This window comes from Mirounga angustirostris, unplaced genomic scaffold (assembly GCF_029215605.1).
Source record: "Mirounga angustirostris isolate CCGP_5_RB_7025 unplaced genomic scaffold, mMirAng1.0.hap1 SCAF_12, whole genome shotgun sequence".
NCBI classification, from domain to species: domain Eukaryota; kingdom Metazoa; phylum Chordata; class Mammalia; order Carnivora; family Phocidae; genus Mirounga; species Mirounga angustirostris.
Genome location: NW_026991720.1, coordinates 91447046 through 91467920, shown reverse-complemented (window position 1 = coordinate 91467920; position 20875 = coordinate 91447046). Strand labels below are relative to the sequence as shown.

Sequence of the window (20875 nt, the reverse complement as noted above, 5' to 3'; positions counted from 1 at the left end):
TCTGACGTAAAGCTTACCATCTGTCTTCCTAGAGCAATCAAACCATCCTTTGCTTCTTACTGAAAATATCTTCCTTTGCATGTTGAGAGTGCTGTGATTTTTCTTAAATATTTTGAGTAGTTAATGACTGTGTAAGAATAATTGCCTACTTCAGATTGTTCGTCATGTTTTCTTGTGGGGTTTAATACCTTGACTGTCATGACCACTGAGAGGTGTTGTCGTCTGTATAAAAGCTGTATAAATACCGTCATTAACTTGAGGTTTTTTTCTTTTTTTAAGATACGGCTATTAAAGCAAAGGGGTCTTAACTGCAAGTATTGTAGGTTGGCGTCACCAGTACAAACTGAATCACAGTCATTTCACAGGATTGTTTGGCCCGAACCTGCTTCTTGAACACAACTTTGTGTCAGGGTCCATGTTAGGAGCTGTGGACACATAGTACCTGGATTTTCGGAATGGCGTACAGTGTATTTCCAAAAGTAGATGGGTGGCATGCTGTCAGTGGAAAGCAGTTAGTCCATTAGACCATGAATCAGAATGGTGATTTTGCAGAAAATGAGTATTCCAAGCCTTTTGAGAGGGAAGAACGTGTACATTTATATATATGTATGTATCACCGTGGGATAATTTTGCCCTCCTTTTGCCTTTGTTCATTCTCCCCTATTGTTTGTTTCCTTTCAGTTTTCAGGAAGCAAGAGTAATTCTACCATTGGGTATGTTAATAAATCTTATCTAAGAGGAAGAAAGAATTAAGGCTAAAAATATAATTGGTAAAGAAACAGCAGTCTCTCATTTTAGCCAGGATAGGGAGATATTTGATCATTTATGTGGCTTGGAAAATGTTCATATTTTGTCTGTGTTCAGACATGATTATGGAGTGGTCTTGTTTTTGTCCTGATTTTTCGTGGTCATGGGGCCTTGTCTGATGTTGGTGATCTGTAAAATTGTTTATGTTCACCCAGAGAGCACCAAGGCCTAGCTGGGAGTGCCCAGCCAATTTCTGGATATCCACTTTTCTCTTTCTCAGTTGCAACAAATAAAATGCCCAACATTTGCTAGATTGCTTCTGTGGAGGTACTTTCCAAAAACGTATGTGTACTCTGGTTTCTTTCTTTTTTTTGTAGAAATATAATTACATATATAGCAATGTTTGTTGAAGGCTATCTATGAAACTATTAGCAATATTAGTAATATTAACATTAACAGTGTCTGGGCAGGATTATGACTGCTCTTTTTGGCCTTCATTGGCATTTTCTGCCTTTTTTTGGTTTGTTTTTAAGAAAATACACATTACTGGGGCACCTGGGTGGCTCAGTTGGTTGAACGTCTCTGCCTTTGGCTCAGGCCATGATCCTAGGGTGCTGGGTGGGATCAAGCCCCGCGTCGGGCTACATGATCAGCAGGGAGTCTGCTTGTGTTCACACGCACATGCACTCTATCAAGTAAATGAATAAATCCTTTAAAAAAATGTGTTACTTTTATAATAATAATAAAAGAATGTGTAAAGTAATCTCAACTATTTTGGATCTCTGTTTAACTTAACATTGTAAATCACATGAAATTCCCTACATTGTTGAAGTCTAATTTTAAACATTCTTTAATGGTTATATAATATTTCATCCTATTGATCTGTTTAATTTTTCTTAACCATTCTCCTATTATTGGACCATTAGGTCGTATCCAGATTTTGGTTATCAAAAATCATGCTGTAATGAAGCTAGAAATCTTTGGGCATGAACTCGAGCTGTGCTTTTTAGTTTTTTCCTGGCGCTGATTCCCAGGATTAGGATTACCCAGTCAGAGATGGTTATTTTTTAGGATTTAGATGCATACCACCACGAAAGTTGCATTCAAGGAAACATACCAGTTTACACCAGCAGTGTATGAGACTACCTGTTTCTCCACATTTTCTTTGCCAATTTTGATACACAAAGAAAGTCCATTGTTCTATTTTGTAACTTCTTTGAGTTACTAGCAATTTCAAATATTTTTATTTATTGGCCACTTATAGATCTTCCTTTGTGATTTGTCTGACTGTATTCTTTGCTTGGGGCAGCTTTTAATATTACCATAGAAGCCAGGACAATGAAGACTGTCCATTTGATATTTATTGTCAGTTTGAGCACAAATTATTGCTGCTTACTGAATAGCCTGCAGCCTTTTCTCCAATTTTGGCTAAATCTGGAATAATTATTCTTGTTCCCACGGAGGCATTATATAGGAATCATAATGAGACTATAGAGTAGACACTGAAGTCTGTAAAAAGAGGGCACATAGAAGCTCCTACCACAGATGTGAGTCTGCCCTCAAACCATCAACTCTGCACTTGCATTGGAGGCTGTCAAGGACAGACCAGTTGTGCCCTGTGAAAGGCAAGTTCATTTGACTTGGTTTCTTCTGCAGATGGTGTCCTGATCTTTATCTTTTTCCCCTTTTGCTTTACTTTCAATTGAGTGAAGTGCTTGTTCAGATACATAAACCTGTGTGTTCAGGTGACTTTTTCTGTTACTCAAGACTTGGCAGTTTTTATATTTCTTTTTCATAATCCCCATCAGGCGAAGATCTCTCTCCAGTCGTCTGTGATTGAGATGATGCATAGTTAAAATCAGAGATCGTTGTTCATTGCACAGACCATTAATTCAAGTTTAATCACCCAGTGGATGACTTCTGTGTTTACTCTGCTGCTAAAGGGGTCCAACCTTAGACCCAGCCCCAGGAGATGTATGTATCTTTAAACAACTGCAAACTGAAATACAGACCCAAGGTGTTTGGCATGAACCACCAGCACCGTTAAGTCTGTGGGACCCATAATGGAAGATTTTTTTTTAGTGGTAAATTATTTCACAATAACCTTGTCACTTTTAAAACCATAGTTGCAGTTGTATGTTTGCATATGCAGAAACTGCAGATTGCTGGTTTAAATAGGAGCCTGCCTCGCATGTGGCCACAGTTAATTGCTAAACCTGTATGGGTGGGCAGGTGGATACAAAGATCTCTCTCTCTCTGTCATCGCTAGTTTTTTAATATAAAGGAAACTGCTCCTACGTGGCACCTCTAGTGCTTAGCTTCTTTTTGTTCTCATTGAACCTGTAGCTAGGAATTCCTGGTCACTGAATTGACTGTTACCTGATGTCGGTAGGGTGTTTCTTAAATTTCAAGCGTTTTCACGGGGTTGGTTAACTTCAAGGGCTTGTCCAAAACCTGTGTTGCATTGGTGTTGTGTTTACTCAGACCTTGCTCGGAAGCAAGTGGTCTGTCAAGCAAGCTCTGGAAATCCGTCTGTGTACAGAGACTTCCTGTGGTAGCAGTTTTTGGCCCGTATTTAACCTCGTTTAAACATATTAAATTACCTCTGGGGAAAGGAGATTGAAGGATTATAACTCGTCCAGCAAATCACCCCTGAATTTAAGCAATGCTGTATTCGGGAAATTCTCTTTCTCTTCCTACATGCTTTATGTTCTTTCTGGATGGTGTTTGGAAAAGCTGTGTGTGTTAAACTTTGGTACTGAGCCAAAGCAGGAAGCAAGACAGAGGCGCCCGCTGTCCCACTCTTCTTGGTCACTTCTGCCTCCATCCAGATCCAGGACTTCTGTCTGTTGTCAGCTGCCAAACACTGTCCCAGCTCTCTGTGCTCACTCGTTTTTTCTCACTTGCTTTCTTGACTTCTTAAATTTCATTTCTAATCTTCTCCAATTTGGGGTGTTTAAATCCTTCTGTGACAGGTCCTGCCCATCATTATGCCCTGTATCTATTGGGCATGTCCTAATGCGCTGGGTTTTCCTTTCCTTTCTTTATTTCTCAGTTTTATTGTCTCCAGCTCCAGCATCTTCTGGGATCTGGCATTTTGTCTTTATGGAGTCTGTTTTCTCCAAGCCCCTCAGCCGTTTGTGCAGTAACGCACTTGCCATCGGGGACTTGCCCGTGGGCTTCCCCCACCAGCCACTCTTCCCTACACCGTTGTCTGCCTCAGAGTGAGCGGTGCTGCCGGTGTGTAGGAAGCCTGAAGGACTCAAGTGATTTATATACTTGAAAGATCACAAGATGATTAAAAGGGGCCAATCATCCTCCCTTTCCTCCATCAGGGAAGAGTGGGCGATGGGTAATGATGGGTGTTACGTTGCCAGAATCAGTGGCTTTATTACAGCCCGAAAGGAATCCCACCCCGTGTGTGGGAGATTCTGGGATGTGCATCCCTACCACTCTGTAGTGTAGCAAAGTACTAGATAGATTTATCAGCACAAAACATAGGAGAATAAAGTATATTGCTGAGGATGTGAGGGCTCCTATTGAAATATAAGTACCAGGAGTGCTGACTGCCAGAATGTGGATTTATGGGAAATAAAGCCCTAGAATACTTTCTCCAACAAAAAATAGACCTCTTGGAAACAGTTTTTCCTCTCTGTGTACTTAGCTCCCATTGAGCTTAAATTGCTCTCAGTATTGTGATAATGACAATTCAATATTATGGGATGTGGAAGATGAACCAAATAAATTAACCAGCTGCTTTTAAAGGTAGTTCACTCAATGACTTACCCTCTAAAATGCTTTGTAGAACATTCATGCTCAGTAGGTCTCTAGGCAGTTTTATGACTAGAAGAAAGAAATGGATTTTATTAAATGTCAGTGAAATACAGGCAGATAGTTCTATAGTTAAATTAGTGTAGACTGTAAGAAAAGCAGCTTATCTTTTCTTAAATCACTGAGGCGGAACTTTCCTTGGCATTCCTGCCAGTGTGTTTCTGCTTGAAATTCCCACAGATTAGGATTAAAAAAGCAAATGGAGAGTGGATTGTCTGGTCCTTTCCCCTCCTGGGTGAAACCGTGGGTCCCACAGAGTGCTGCAGATCAAATCCTGAGGTGCTGCCTAGTTGTATTCGAAGAGTTTCAAAGGACAGTAATGGCAACGCTTCCATAATTACTAGCTGACATTTAAGGTTTTTTTCTGCTACGTATGGATTGGGAACTAGGACTCGTGAGTAAGGAAGAAAGTAGAGTGGAGGGGGAAGGCAGAAATAAGCGCTTCAAGGACCGGGGAGGTAACGTAGAGGAGAGAAGCAGGCCAGGGCTAGACCACCAGGATAAGAGGGCATGGTGGTGATGGGGGGGGGGCACCTCAGCAGCGCACAAACACAGTTCAAATCATCACCGTTCGGGCCAAATGAGAGGCCAGGTGGCATCCCTGAAACGAAGGAACTGCAGTCAGCTAAACTGAATAGAGGAAGACTAACCTTAAAAGCATTTCCCAGGGACACCTGGGGGGCTCAGTCGTTAAGCCTCTGCCTTCGGCTCAGGTCATGATCCCAGGGTCCTGGGATCGAGCCCCGCATCGGGCTCCCTGCTCCACGGGGAGCCTACTTCTCCCTCTCCCGCCCCGCCTGCTTGTGTTCCCTCTCTCGCCAGTGTTTCTCTCTGTCAAATAAATAAAATCTTAAAAAAAAAAAAAAAAGCACTTCCCAAATTTGTGATCGGTTGTGTACAGATTATCTCCTCTGCTGCTGAGCAAAAGAAACTGCACCATGGTTTAAGGCATAGGACACGGAGCCAGTATAAATGAGCCCTTTCTCAAGGGATACCATTGTTACATCAAGGATGTAGTAACTGTGGACCAGTGAGTCCACAGGGTTCCTTCCCTTAGATTTTTGAGATCAGGGTAGATGCCAATGTGTCCAAAATAGTTTAGGGACATCACTAACTGAAGACGGGCTGAGTCACTGGGGGATTTGGGGTGTGATGTAGCTCCTCCTGCAGCAAACACACTGCGCACGTAGACAAAGAAAGAAGGAGACTGGTAGGGCCGGGGAAGCCTACTTAGTATCTCATATTCATCATGCCCTGTGCGTCTAGCAAAGTCGATGTGGTTTATTTCCCTGATGCATTTACGGTCTGTTGGGGAGATGAAGAGTAAATAAATGAATCCCAGTGAGCAAGATACAGTGTGGTGTTCGTTATCCTGTGATAGAACCAGCACGACCCTAAAATGTATACAGAACCAAGAAGTTAGGAGGATTTACAAAAGAATTCTAAATGAAGATCTTCCCTAATGTATTTCAGGCTGTTTGTTTACACATCATTTCTTCTTTTTCATCCACAAAATATAAAGGGAAAATGATTGAAACTACTGCTATTTGAGAAACATCAGAAAATAACATGAAATCATGTCTATAACTGTAATGTAAATTAGTTAAAATTTGTTTTCCTTTTCAGGAGGTAGTGTGTCAACCTCCCCTCACCTTTTTTTTTTTGAGCACTCCTCAGTTGCACAGAATGACGTGTGCTGTCTGTACTATAAAAATATTAAGAAGCTTCTTTGATCCCATGTCAGAGCCGGGTACACAAGGTGTTTTGTAATAGAACTCTGGAAAGTCAGACTCAACCCTGAGACCAGCTGAATTCAGAATTCTTCTCTCCCTGCTTTTTTTCCTGCCCTCTGCTGGAAGTTTTCCTAGGAGCTGGAGCAGGGGACAAAGGAGGCCCGGGCCCAGCCGGCCTTAGCTTTCTGCCCTAAGTCACAGCTCCGGACCACAACAGAAAGGATCAGCTGGAGTGAGTTTGGGTATTGGTTGGAATTGCAGCAAGACTTAACAGTTTTCTAAAGTTAATGTTTTATTTAAAAAGTAGGTACATTTTATGTGAATTAATTCTAATACATATTCAGTATGACTGAAACATTCCTTCTTTAGGTTTCATCGAATTGTTGATATTGTTTTGTTTTGTTTCAACTGTTGCCTTAAATTATCCTGATTATCAACATCAGAGAATGGATTTTCAGCCCTCTATGTATTAACATAAAAATAATTCACATGTTCCAAGCAGAATAATCATGAAAATAGAAATAATATAAATCTCCTATCACCTATTTCTAGAAATAATTATGATTACTTTGTAAGGTATCCTTCAGATTTTTATATATGGATACACATTTTATTTAAAGGTCATCATATTTAATACAGTTTTGCGATCTGCTTTTTAATTTAATGGCCCTGAACATCTTTTTACGTTAAATAAACATATGTATATAGAATCATTTATAAATGGATGCATACTCTTCGGTGATCTAGCTCTGCCAGGCTTTACTCGATTATTTCCCAGCTGTTAGTCGATTTCTGGCTGTTATAAATAACTTTACGTACTTCTTTACTCACGTGTCTGATCACTTCTGAGCATAAATATCTAGGCGCAGACTTCTGGGGTCATTTTTAAGCTTTGACTCCCCAGTGCTAAAAGATTCTCCAGAAAGGGGATGAGTTGAGGGCGCCGGCTTCCCCGCGCATGCGCGCATGCACTCCACCCCCCCCCCCCCCCGTTCCTTCCTCCTCGTTTTGATTCAAATTTGTCAGTTCTTTCTGTTCTTTTTACTTCGTCTGTCAATTCTAGGACCATTGCTTTACTGTTTTGAGTACTAATTTTACAAAACACCCATCCTTCCACCCACAAATTGCTTAATTAAAAAAATTCCTATTATTCTTACATATCTTCAAACGGATTGATAACGTTTTGGAAGTTCTATAAATAATTCCTTTGGGGTTTTCTTTGTGCTTCCATTAAAATCACAGACTAACTATTAAGACAGGCACTTCAGTGGAAATTTTGAGTCTTATTATCTAGGAACATAATGTACATTTATGTAGCTCTCCTCGTACATCTCTCAATAAAGTATTTTTTCTTTTGTCATGTAGCTAGTGCATGCACATCTGTTTTTGCTCATTACTGACTTTGAGAGCTATGGACTTTCCCTTGTTTACAACTTTGCATCCCCTAAAGTTTAGATTTGCAGTATTTGTATTCTCATTTTCAAAGTGCTCTGGTCACAGTTTGATTTCCTCTCTTACTTGAGGGTATAGAATATTTATTTATTTATTTTATTTCAGCTTTGCTTTGTGTTTCTTATCCTTTGGTGTTAATTTGCTTAATTTTGTTGTCACCTGAGAAGAAGAAGAATTATTGTTAAAGTTCTTGTCTGTTTGATGGAAGGGCTCATTCATGTAGAGTCAGGAGTGGGAGATTTCCCTTATTCCCTAGATAAGTCCTGTTCTTTTCAAATACTGAATTCTTCCATATTGCTGGTGTTTTTTCTTGTTCCTGTTTACTGGGAGAAGTCTATATTCAGTATTCACAGTTGTAGTTGCTGTGAATGTGTCATAGATTTTGTGAGAATTTGTCCAAATGTTTTATTCTGGACATGGTAGGAGAAGGAAGTTTTATGTTTTCCTTCCTGCCTGAATTGGAACACAATTGTCTGTTGGGGAAATGGCTTCCAAAGGGTGTAATTATTGGTGCAGCAGGGAAGTGATGTATGTGTTAAAAGCCTGCTTGCTATATTCACCGAGACAGCTTGAAGTTTGTGCGGGTGCTGCCCACCTCTTGACTTTGAAGTCTGTGGGGTACAGCCCGCCGCTAGTAGGCACCCACCCCATTGCCGGCATACCTGTTTTCTCCTTCCAAGCTGTGTGGCCGAACGAGCGAGAGTGGCTACTCGGGTTATGCTGCCAGTGCTGACCGCGGCCTGTGTGTCCCTGAGTGCCATTTTCCCCATGACTCTCCTTACCTCCACCCCCATTTCACTGAGCATGAGGTGTTTGGGCATGCTGGTACCTACCCTACCACCTACTTCCCAGATGGGCTTGTTCTTGTAATGAGGTAAATCGTGGCCTTCACTGAGCTCTTACTTCTGTCATATTTTATAGACATCTCCATTTAAAATTGGGGGCATATTTAATTTAATAATCCAGGTGCGGATTGCTCCCCTTTCATGCAGCATCGGTCACCCCCTTGGTGGGATCGGAGGGAGAGGAATGTGTTGTCATGTGACACCACACTTTTCCTCCTCACCACCCAGCCAGCCATTCCTCCTAGCAGGCAGTTATGGGGCACTCCTGGGGCCCAGCCCACTTCTGAAAATCCCCTCCCTCTGATCCAAGCCACAGGTGGAAGATAGGCATTGTGATCTTATTAATTCCTCATGTTTAATATAATTGTTTTTAGTTACCCTCTTTAGTGAAATGTATAGCAAGAGTGATACTCTAAGGCTTTCTCCTCCTTCCCTAGATTTCAAACTTACCCTGTCACAAAATACTGAACACATTCAGCGACCTCCTTGGCTCTGTTTTTTTGCATCATGGCCAAGGGAGAGGCAGAATCACAGAGGACAGACCTCTAAGGGTCTTTAACTGGGAACAAGGCGGCATGGTGGTGGGGATTTCTTACTTAAAGCCTGGACGGGGAAGGACGAGATGGGTGGGAAGATCTTCAAGAGCAAAGAGGATATCCTGTATCTATCTACTGGGAAGACAGGATCCCATATGGTCATTAAAAGCCGCCCTCCCGGGGCGCCTGGGTGGCTCAGTTGGTTAAGCGACAGCCTTCGGCTCAGGTCATGATCCTGGAGTCCCTGGGTCGAGTCCCACATCGGGCTCCCTGCTCAGCAGAGAGTCTGCTTCTCCCTCTGACCCTAACCCCTCTCATGTGCTCTCGCATTCTCTTTCTCTCAAATAAATAAATAAAATCTTTAAAAAAAAAAAAAAACGCCCTCCCTGTAGTCTCCACTATGGACTGAGTGAAGCCACCTTTCTTTTGCATGGATAATAGAGAACTTCAGGCATTTATGTCATTTTAAAGTGACCATTCTCAGTGTATTTGTGAAGGTGGACACTTAATTTTAGGGTTTTGGTGTGTGTGTGTGTGTGCCCCTTTGACTATAGGAGCCTAACTATTGAGAGTAAGAAATATAAATAAAATGCGAATTTATTCTCTTTCTCCTTTTGACCTGTTTTTCCCCTTTAGGGGTGGGAAGGGACACAAAATACACTAAGGTAAACTGAGTTTAAATTTCAGTTTACTCTAAAGATAGGAATTTTAAAAATTCTGTGATGGAATCTATCAGCATTGCTTTTAAAAGATAAACATATATTTCAGGATTACATGTCTGAAGTTATATATTGTAAATATATATTATATAAATTATGTATAAGTTATGTTATATAAAGTCTTTTCTTAAGGGATTTAAATTGGATATATCAAGAAAAAATATTGTATCCTTAATAATGCATGAATTACTAGAACTACATCTTCACCAGTCTTAGAGGTTTTAACCAGTTATATTTGGTAATAAAATTTATCTGGCAGATTTTTTTTTTTTTAAGATCTTATTTTTAATCAGTCTCTACACCCAGTGTGGGGCTTGAACTTACAACCCCAAGATCAGGAGTCGCACGCTCCACCAACTGAGCCAGCCAGGCTCCACCCTCCCCCGCAGATTTTTTTTTTATTATAGATTCTTCCCTTTAAAATAAAGACCCTGGCTAACTATGAACTTTTTAAAGAAGTTTAATCCTAAAGCAAGTTTGTCTTATTTTATGACATGAATTACTGTTCAAACATCATTGTTAAATTATTTTTCTTGGGTTAAATGAAAAACAGGCTGCTTCTGACTATTGCAGTTTAAGCTGTGACTGTATTTTCAAGGAAAAAATTACGAGGTTTTGATTTCCCAAGTTACAAAATAAATTAATTTCCGGGCAATCATTTGAAGAACTTTCTGTGACACAAATCTTTTGACTGACGAATGTGTATTTTTTTTCTCCCTGAATTTTGGTATTTTGGTGCCATCTTGTGGCTTGACTTTGTAGTAACTCCAACATGCAGGGGACCGGCAAAAAAAAAAAAAAAAAGGTAAGAAACCTAATATATGCTTCTCAGTTTCTAAACATCTTTTGTATTTGTCCCTAGTTGCTGCTATTTGAACGATCTTGGATGAGCAGATGGAAGTCTTCTGTTCTGCACGAAGGGGAAGGGAACATAAGGAGTGTCAAGTGGAGAGGCCATCTGATTGCTTGGACCAATAATATGGTAAAAGCACGTCTTCATCTTGCTGATCCTTCTGCAGAGCCAGAAAAGTGACCACAGTGGGAGAGCTGTGACAAAGGGGAAGATGCCCCTGGCTGCAGTGGTCTTTTCTAAGACCTACAAGTGGTGACTGCTCTCATACCTGGAAGGTTAAAGAGATTAGATTGCTTTTAGCTTTCATAATAGAGTAATTCCCAACATATTCTGGACTTTATTTTGGAGTAAGAAATCTGAGGCATGGAGAATAGCCAAGGAAATGAAAAGGCATCTTAATAATTGAAGGGTTGCATTGGGAATGTGGTGTTGAAAATACCATTTGCCTATTAGCCAAGGGCAAGCATAGTTGCTTTGGAACAAGTACAGGATATTGCTGATTTCATTTTACTCCCTGTATAATCACAGGTGAAAAGAGACCTGCCTTTTAAAAAGTAGATTGTAATTTTTGGTGTTGCCCTCTCTTTAAAGTTTACTCAGTATGAGAGCAGCTGAATAGAAAGCTTAAAATTAGATTTTGACATCTGGCATATCTTTTGGAATTTCAGGGTATAATTTAGTAAATTCATTTTAAATGGTAGAATTCTCCCAGAACCCACCTTGCTATTCAGGACTTTTCTTAAACTTCTCCCAGGTCACAGTTATGGGTAAACAGACCTGTGGCCTCTTGGTATATTTTTAGTTAGCTGCTTGCTTGATGTTTCCATTTCAGTGCTTTAAAATGTCAGGTGTAGTTTTCTTTACACACAGTGGTTTGTCAGATTCAAAGCTTTTCTAAAAAACTCCATTTTTATAGTGGAACAATACAATTAGAAATGTTACTTGTCTGTCATTTTGGAAATGCAGTGGTAGATATCTTTCCATTTCCCATTTGTGTTGTATTTAAGCCCCTGATGCCATCTGCTAAGAAAATCTCTTTTGTCCCGAAAGAAGGGTAGAGGTTTTCTTTTGTTGTGGGTTCTCACACGGTTTGTGTGGAGTAGGAGCATTTTCTTTTGCATGGCTCCCAGCAGTGCTCAGTAAACACTGTCAATATTTTGCGGTGCTAATTATTGGTGGTGTGTGGCAGGGGTTGTTAATAAGTTTTCCTGTCCTTTCCTTCTCCCTTCTTCTTTCCTTTCCTTTCCTCCTCCCTAAGTGTAGAGGACACTTAATGCTCTTGTATTTTCCAGGGTGTGAAGATTTTTGATATCACCTCCAAGCAGAGAATCACCAACGTGCCCCGGGATGACATAAGTCTTCGCCCAGATATGTATCCGTGCAGCCTCTGCTGGAAGGACGGCGTGACGCTGATTATTGGCTGGGGGACTTCTGTCAAGGTGGTTTGCTTATCTTGATAATAAGTCCATGTTGTTAAAGATCCTCCAAAGGAAGATGAGTTCTTGAGTGCCTTCCTGGAACCAAAATATTTTGCCCCCTGAATGTTCACGTCATGTGATACTCATTTATGCTCAAATCCTTTCATATGCAGAAATTTGGAGATACAGTCTTTCTTTTCCTTGCCACATAAAACAAATTGTGAACTCTTCCTTGTTCAGAGTGGTGCTGCCATCTGCGATCCTTAAATTTCCCCTCGCCCTGTTGGCCTTAGCTATTTATGGAACATGTGGTTGGTTTCGTTGGTTCATCAGGTTTTCCATTCCTTATTGTTCATTCCATTCCCCTTAGCTTCTTGGTTAGAGTTGATGATGGTCGGAAAAGACTAAATTATCCCGCATGCTTGGTCATAGTTGGATGGAGCAGAGGCCCAGACTTATTGATAAGATTAGGGGCTGTTTTTTGCCATGCAGCTATCTGCCCCTCGTGTGCCTGAGTAAATGAAATTCAGCCGTTCTACAGAAGAGGGCCCAAAGCTCATTCACACTTATTTTTTGTGTACCAGTGCTTGTCTTGTATTAGGTATTTCAGAACCCAAAGTTGTTGGCTTCCCTTTAAAAATATATAGCTTAATATAAACAAAATAAAAAGTTAGCTAAGAATAGTATGAGAAAGTATCCCAGCAACCATCTGATGGCAGAGCTCAGGCTTTAGAGTCGGACAGGTCTGGGATCAGTTCTAACTTCTCCATGTACTTCCTGTGTGAGCGTAAGCCTGACTCTTCGTCCACAAGTGGGAGTACTGACTGTTCCTGAGTCCTGAGCTTTGGGGAGGATTAAATGAGGTAATGCCTACAAAGAGCTTAGCATAGAATCTGACATGTTATAAGTGCTTCATAAACCTCAGTTGTCATTATTATGCCATAAAATTCTAGAAAAGTCTTGAAAAAGACATGGTTATTTAAATGTACTCTTCTCTGGAAAAGGGAAGCATAAAAATTATGAATGCAGTGCTGCTTACTAACCAAAACAAGCATTGTTAACTTGAGGTAGGGTCCTCCTGGCTCTTAGGTTGGTATGGTTCAAGTCCTCCTTTCTTTCTTAATTGTTTTCATGTATCAAGTGAACATAGCCTGATTCATATTTAGGATAGCAGAAGGGAAGGTGTGCCCAGTAGTCTAGGATAAAAAAAAGTGAAAAGTGATTCTCTAGTCTCCTTATTCCATATGTGTGGTTACTCATCCAATAAACTTACGTTGTTGATATTTTTTTTTTATTTCCTTAAGTGGACCAAGTGGCTTTTTGTTGGTTGTTTAAAGTTGTGATTTTCTGTTCTTCCGCTGAAAGACAAGGAAAATTAGGCCGTAGGGGCGCAGAAGTTTATTGAATGCTACCAAAAATGCCTTCTCTCTTAAGCTGAATAATGGCCCACGAAGATAGTATGTCCTAATCCCATAACCCATAAATGTTTCTTTATATGGCACGAAATAATGATTAATTAAGGATCTTGAGATGGGAAGATTGTCCTGCATTATCTGGGTGGGCCCTAAATGCAGTCTCTTTTTTTTTTTTTTTAAAGATTTTATTTATTTGACAGAGACACAGTGAGAGGGAACACAAGCAGGGGGAGTGGGAGAGGGAGAAGCGGGCTTCCCGCTGAGCAGGCAGCCTGATGTGGGGCTCCATCCCAGGGTCCTGGGATCACGACCTGAGCCAAAGGCAGACGCTTAACGACTGAGCCACCCAGGCGCCCCAGTCCCAGTTTTAAAGAAGGAGCGGCACCTCGGGAAAGGGGAAGGCAGCATGAGCAGGGAGGCAGAGACTGGAGCACCGCACACAGCCAAGGGAATGCGGCAGCCACAGGAAGCCGGAGGAGGCGTGTCGCGGATGGATTGCCCTCTAGAGCCTCTGTGGGGAGTGCGGCCCTGCCGACACCTTGATTGGGGCCCAGTGATACTGGTTTTAGACTTCTAGCCTACAGAACTTGGACAGGATCAATTTCTGTTATGTTAAACTGCCAAGTTTGTGGTAGTCTGTTAGGGCAGCCATGGGAAACTAATATGCTTTCACTGTGCCCAAATTATGATCCAACTCATACGTAATTTTTCATGTCAAATGTTTCTTTTTGTTTACTGGGGATTCCTCTTATTCAGACTCAGTTAGTAGTACGCCGAGTACTTCTTCTCAGTTGAGAATCCCCCTGTGATCTGCTGAGGGAAGAGAAGATAGGACATAATCTTTCCTCTCCGAGAGCAGTCTTACTGGGGAGAGACAGCCACACAGTGTAGCAAAGCAAGCAGTTAGAGCCATTCATGCACTCATTCATTCGGCCAGCAACCACTTACCGAGTTCCCACGATGTGCCAGGCAATGTTCTAGTGGGGGAAGATGGACAAGCAAGTGAATATACCACGTTGATGCTGGTAAATCGCAAGGGGAGTAGTTAAACAGGGACATGGGGAAAGGGGCTGGGGTGAGTGCTGCTATGTAATACAGAGCAATCAAGGGAAGACATCTGTCCTACCGAACGTGTCCTTTGGCAGAGATCTGGAGGGAGGAGGCCACACATCTGTGCGGGAGGGGTGTCTGCTGGGGTGGCAACCACGGCAAAATCCTTGAGGCAGCGGTGTGATTGGCGTGTGTTTGTGGAACATAGAGCTTATGGGCAGAGCGGATGGAGCAGGTGTGGAGGAGAGGGATAGAACTTCCGAGGGAGGGGAAGGGAGGGAGGTGGGTACGCTGTGTAGGGGCAGATCGTGTAGGGCCTCACTGGCCTTGGTGCCATCTTTGGCTTTTAATTTGAGTGAGATGGGAAGCCAGCAGTGGGGTTTTGAGCAGCGGACTTAGTTAAATGATCTAACTTGGATTTTGAAAGGATCACTGCTGTGTGGAGCCAAACAGCAAAGGGGCAGTGAAGATGGGAGACAGGGCAGGAGGCCACTGCGGGAACCTCTGTAAAAATCCTGGTGTGTCGGATCAGCCTCGTGGAGCTGGATTCTGGATGTATTTTGAGGGTAGACCCTGTCGTATTTATTGATGGCTCGATGTGGGATGTAAGAAAAAGACAGAAGTCAGTGGTGACTCTTTTAACCTGAGAACCTGGGAACCGAAGCTGCCTTTTACTGACATGGGCAGGACTGCTGATGGAACACATTTAGAGGGCAAGTCAGGAGATGTTTTTGCGTGTGTCCACTTGAGATGCCCGTTAGACACGTAAGTGGAGGAGTGGCAGAGGCATCTGGATGAAGCAAATTAGCGTTCACGGGTGAGAACCTACCTGTCAATGTAAAGGCTCTTGAGGTCATCGATCTGGTCTTAGGGGGCACCTGAGCTTAGGGTAGTGTTTCACTCTTCACCCACATGCACCTGCTGCTACCCGTCTGAGGCAGGTGTGGGAGATAGAGCTCAGACCACAGAACATGGGGTGGGGGTGGAGAGGAGAGCCCAGCCACCTGAACTTCCATGTGTCCTGGTCTTCAGAGAGCTCGTAGCAGGGTCAGGGAGACAGTCTGGCCTCGGCCTGAGTTCCCTTTTCCCGAGGAGCCTTCCTCCCCTGCCGCTAGACACCCCTGCTTTGTACTTGTGTACTTGCCCTTCACACTTGAGTAAGAGGACTCCTTTGTGTGTCTTCCCCACTGCCCCATACTCTTTCTAAGAAAAGAGCTATGTCTGTTTCTTGAAACCCGTAACTCAGGACTGGTGCCCAGTAGTTGCTCAAAGTGCTACTGAATATTATTCGTGGATTACTTTCTGTTACTCTCCTTCAGACCATTTGAGACACTACTCATGTACTTTTATCAGCACATTAAGACGGTTGTCCCTTGGGCACTGTGGGGCATGCCCGATAGACAGGTAGGCAGTTTCTCTAGTAAGTGTGGACAGAAGAAACAAAAGTCTAACAAAAGGAGAAGGAAATAGGGGAAGATTGGGGAAGTGGACAGGACATTGTCTGAGGTGGACAGGAGACAAAAAGCAATAATGGGAGAAAATTGCCGGTCACTTCTAGGCAAATGCTCCTACCTGCCCCCCCTCCTGGCACTGGGTTCGAGTCCTGTGTTAGAGCAAGGCCTGCCATGTAGTTCCTGCACTGCTGGACAGCAGTTTGGGCATGCAAACCAGGTCACATCCCCATCCAGCCCCAGTTGGGCTTCTAGGAATTTATCCTCTGGCAACAGAAGCCCAAACGTCTTATATCCAAGTATGTGAATCGTGCCTTCAGGTTGGATAGAGGCAAAAACTGAATGTCTAAAAGGGTATCATAAGAAAATAACAGTACACTCATGCAATGAGATACTATAGACATTATTGTGTTGTGCAAGAATATTTAAATAATACATTAAATTACTTTAGGTGATTGTTAGGTTAGTTAAAGTCGCTTCCAAACAAAAAAGATTGTTAGTGTGTTCACTTTATAATGGGACAGTGGATAATGTTTGCTTTTTCTCTTTGGGTTTTTCTGTATTTTAGAATTTTCTATATTGTAGCTAAACTTAGGGTAGTAGTATTTCTTGTGTTCTTTTATAGCTACCTGAAGAAAAAGGAAAAAACCTGATCCTTGATGAAAGTTGCGTAGAATCAGTGTTTAACTTCAAGTTGTCTTACCTCAGTGGCAGAACTTACGTAAATTTTTGTTGTCTTATTAAAAAATAGAATATATTCACTTTAGAAAATATAACAAAGAAAACTGAAATTATCCATAGTCTCTCACCTTAAAATAACCATGGTTAACACACTTAACGTTGTTTGGCGTGAGTGTGTATGTGTGTGAGAGAGATAAATGCACACACACATATATATCCAAACCGTATCCATATAATTTAAAAAAGAGATTGGCAAACTTTTTCTGTAGAGGGTAGTAAACATTTTAGACTTTGTGGGCTACATACCGTTTCTGCTGAATTTTTTCTTTTTTTGTCTTCTTTCTAGCCTTTCAAAATGTAAAAAACTCTTTTTAGTTTACAGGTCATAAAAAGACCAGTCAAGAACAGGCTGTAGTTTGCCAGCCCTGATTTAAAGTTTATGATACACTGATTTTAAAACACTTTTTTTTTTTAATTTTAAAACACTTAAGAGGGAAAAAAAAACACTTGAGAGAAGAGCATGATGCCACTTATGCAAAGTATTACTTAGCAACAGTGAAATAAATGACTAATATGTAGTCAGAAACACAAGCCCTAATGTGAATGTTGCTCAGGTTAGCCATTGGGCTTTTTGGTTATGTGCTTCTGCAAGGGCTTTATCTGGACGATGATAGAAGTAGTCCCTAAGTAGAGTTGCAGAGAATGGGTCATTGGAAACATGTTAAAGTGATATTATAGTTTCCCTTCTTTCTTTGTCCTTGAATAAGACTTTACTGAAGAATAATGTTGGAGAACATAAGTAATGGTTGCTATATGTCATTGAAATTAATTTCTGTCGTTTTAAGTCATTGAGTAGGTTGTATGCGCTCCGTCCCAGTGCTACATGGCTAATTTAACAAAAGTATCCTATATTGAATGAAATGTTATGAAGAGTTTTCCATCACATGAGTAAAATAACCTGTGAATTTATTTTCTAGATCTGCTCAGTGAAGGAGCGGCATGCTAGTGAAATGAGGGACTTGCCAAGTCGATATGTTGAAATAGGTAAGCCTTCTAGGAATGTAAGACGTCAAAAGAGAATCCATTTCAGTAAGGGGAAACCTAAAATCATGTTCGTCTTCAGGGCTCATCACTTGGGACCTGAGTGAAGTAGGTCAAGAAGCTTTGAAGTTTTGAAACTTTGCTATAGAGACCCTCTTTTCTCACTGTATTTCCAATTTTTACACAGTATTTTTGTAGCTGGCTTTGAAGTTAAATAACCACTGGTTTGGGTTCTGTTGTTTCCCACCTGGACTTTGGACAAACTGCTATATGCCTCTGCATTCTCATCTATAAAATGTGAGGAAGAACACCTTTCCCACAGGTTGTGGTTGGGAATTCAGAGCGTTCATGCATGTGCAGCTCATCGCACATACTGACGTCTGGTCCTGTCCACATATAACCTCTGAATACGAATTTTCATCATCACTGGTCTGAGCCGAACTTCCATAATCTTTTCTCTGGATCACTGCAGCAGCCTCCTGACTGGTTTGTGTCTCTTGCCACTGTGAATTGTGGTGATCTGGTCTCCCCACTGCAGTCAGCATACAAATCAGATCGTGTCACCACCCTTCAGCCCATCCCCGTTGTTTGTAGCACGGAGAGGAGACTCTTGGCGTGAGTGCAGGGGTCTGTGCTGGCCCTCCCTGGTCTCCGCACTGCAGCCACACTGGCCACCTTCACCCATCCATGCTCCTTCTTCTTGTCTCTCTAGAAGGCCCTTCTTGCCTCTTTGCATGTCACTGACCCTTAATCATCCCTCAGCTCAAGTAGGGGAAGAGCCCTCTGGACCTTGCCAGCAAGGTCAGACCCTCCCCTGTGAAGCATGGGTGTCACTCCCCTTTCTCACACCTGTTTCACTTACAGTGACTGTGCAGTTGTTCGGTGTAGGTTGGTCCCTTCCCCCACACCATAAGCTCCCTGAGAGCTCGCTCTGGGTCCTTGCTCAGTGTTTGTATCTCCAGGACGTGGCCCGATGTAGGTACTAAATAATAGCGAGTACTGAATGGATCTGTGACTCAGGGAAACACCTGTTCAGGAGAAGTATGATGAAGATGATCTACCACTACTTTTTACAACTTAGTTTTATAACTTAATGTAAAAGTATTCAGACAGAAAGGATGAAAGCAGAATGACTTTTGCTAATTAAACAGATATAATCAAAGCTATTTTGGGACTGTTTAGAACCAAGCGGTAGGAGACAATGTTGTGCAACAAAGAAATTTTGCCACATTATAAGTCAGCTGAAAAGTTCATTTACCTATTTGGATGATGGATGGGGAATATCACTTTGAGGGGTTCTTATAACAAGATGAAGCTAAATCACTTGCACATGACTGTCTTTCTAAAACCAGAAAGGTGTGTATTACCCCCATGGCTCATATGGTCAGAGCATTTCAATCTGGGATATTTTGTACTTGAAGACAGAAGTGGGTGGTAGGGTTTTAATAATTTTTTGCCTTACAAAGAGAAATAAGTGCATTGTTGGGATTGCTCAGGGTACGGACACAACAGGCCTGTGCAGAATATAACAGTCCTGAGAAGAACTGAGGAACAAGACACTAGAGACGACTGGAAACTACCAGGTCACTATCATTACTTCAATGTCTCCGTCTTCTTTTCCTGCCTCCCAGCAAAATCCTCTGAACACCTCAATGCATAGTGTCCTGAGAGAGAAGTATTCCAATATCTTAAATACAGATGAGTGGGAAAAAAATCAAGAACTCTGAGAGTTTTTAAGGGGATGGAAGACTTGCCAGGAAGGCATAAAAGTATCGTAGCTGTCCTCTCCTTAGCTGATGTTGATTGCTCACGCATGAGGCGTGGACCAGTCCCCTGTGTGCTTTACCTACATTGGTTCACGTCACCCTCGTGGCAGCCCCCATGACGGTGGGGCACAGGGACATAAATATCTGGTCTCAGATCTTACTACAGTGGCATTAGAAATGGACAGAATCTTAACTGCAGAACGACCACCAGCTTCTGGAGACACAGGGCAGTTTGCCAAATTCCTGTATGATCTTGATGAACTTGCTTCACCTTCCTGAGCCAGGCTTTCCTCACCTGTAAAATGGAGGTGATAGTATCTACCTTTGCAGTCGGTTGTGAGAATGAGACCTAAGTAACGCCTTTATCACTGTGCTTGGCATACAGTAGGCGCTCACTGAATCATGGTGGTGATTATCACTGTGCAAACTTCCAGCCCGGCTCTGTGACTGCTAATAGCTGGCCCAGTGGTGGCCCCGGAGCCCTGGGATCACGTTACTAAAGTATAGTTCATCTGTCCTACAATTTATGTGAAATAGACTGTGTGTGGGTGCGGGCAATACCACATTCCTGACGTTTTACTACTATGGTTAGTGGTTAAGTACCATTTTTTCCCCTCTTGAGAGCAAACCTTTAAGAATATAAACCATTTCCACAGCAGGAGGCAAAGTGGTTTAGATAAGAGTCCTTGACGAGGCTAAAGGAGAAGAGAAATATTAGGAGGTCTGGATTACAATTTGCTTTAGCCCTGAACAGTGTGAGACACTGTTCTTTAGTAAATGAGGTGAAAATGGCACTGAGGTTAAAGAACTTTCAGTGGCTGTACATTTCTTAGAAGCCAGATGTTTATAACTCTTACTTATAAATCAGAATCTCAGGAACAACACAAAAGGTTTCGCTCACAATAGGATATTAGTTTATTCTTATAAATGAAAAATAATAAGGATTAAGTTTACTGGGCAGTCACCAACCCATGAAGACATTCTCTGTATGTAAGGCTTTTTGGATGTCATTTCTTTTTCCAAATTACATCGTTAAAAGTATGTTGTGGTCTAAGCCTGCCATACTTGTTTGAACTTGGGTCTCTTGTGTTATCACAGGACTCCCTCCCTCTTTGGCACTTTTCACCAGAGTCTTCCACGGGCTTCATGGAATGGCATTTAGACAGTGTGAAGAAATGAAACCAGTGTTTGTGGGTCGTTTTCTGGGTGTCTACTGCCAGGGATGGAGGACTTACATGCGAGAAATTCACGATTGATTTCCTGATCTTGATTTCATATGGAAGCTTGTTTCATAAAAAGAGTAATCAAGAGAAAAAACTATATGGGAATCTATGTAA

At 41.9% G+C, this 20875-nt stretch overlaps 1 protein-coding gene across 10 annotated transcripts in view; it reads left to right on the top strand.

The window, feature by feature from the left end:
- The window catches only part of VPS41 (VPS41 subunit of HOPS complex), a 176448-nt gene that overhangs the window by 92275 nt on the left and 63298 nt on the right, over positions 1–20875 (top strand). For all 10 annotated transcript variants that reach the window (XM_045864920.3, XM_064575436.1, XM_064575437.1 and 7 more), the window contains 3 exons: positions 10726–10845; positions 12009–12155; positions 17709–17775. In XM_045864920.3, coding sequence (XP_045720876.2) covers positions 10726–10845; positions 12009–12155; positions 17709–17775 — 334 coding nt within the window. The remainder of the gene's footprint in view (positions 1–10725; positions 10846–12008; positions 12156–17708; positions 17776–20875) is intronic.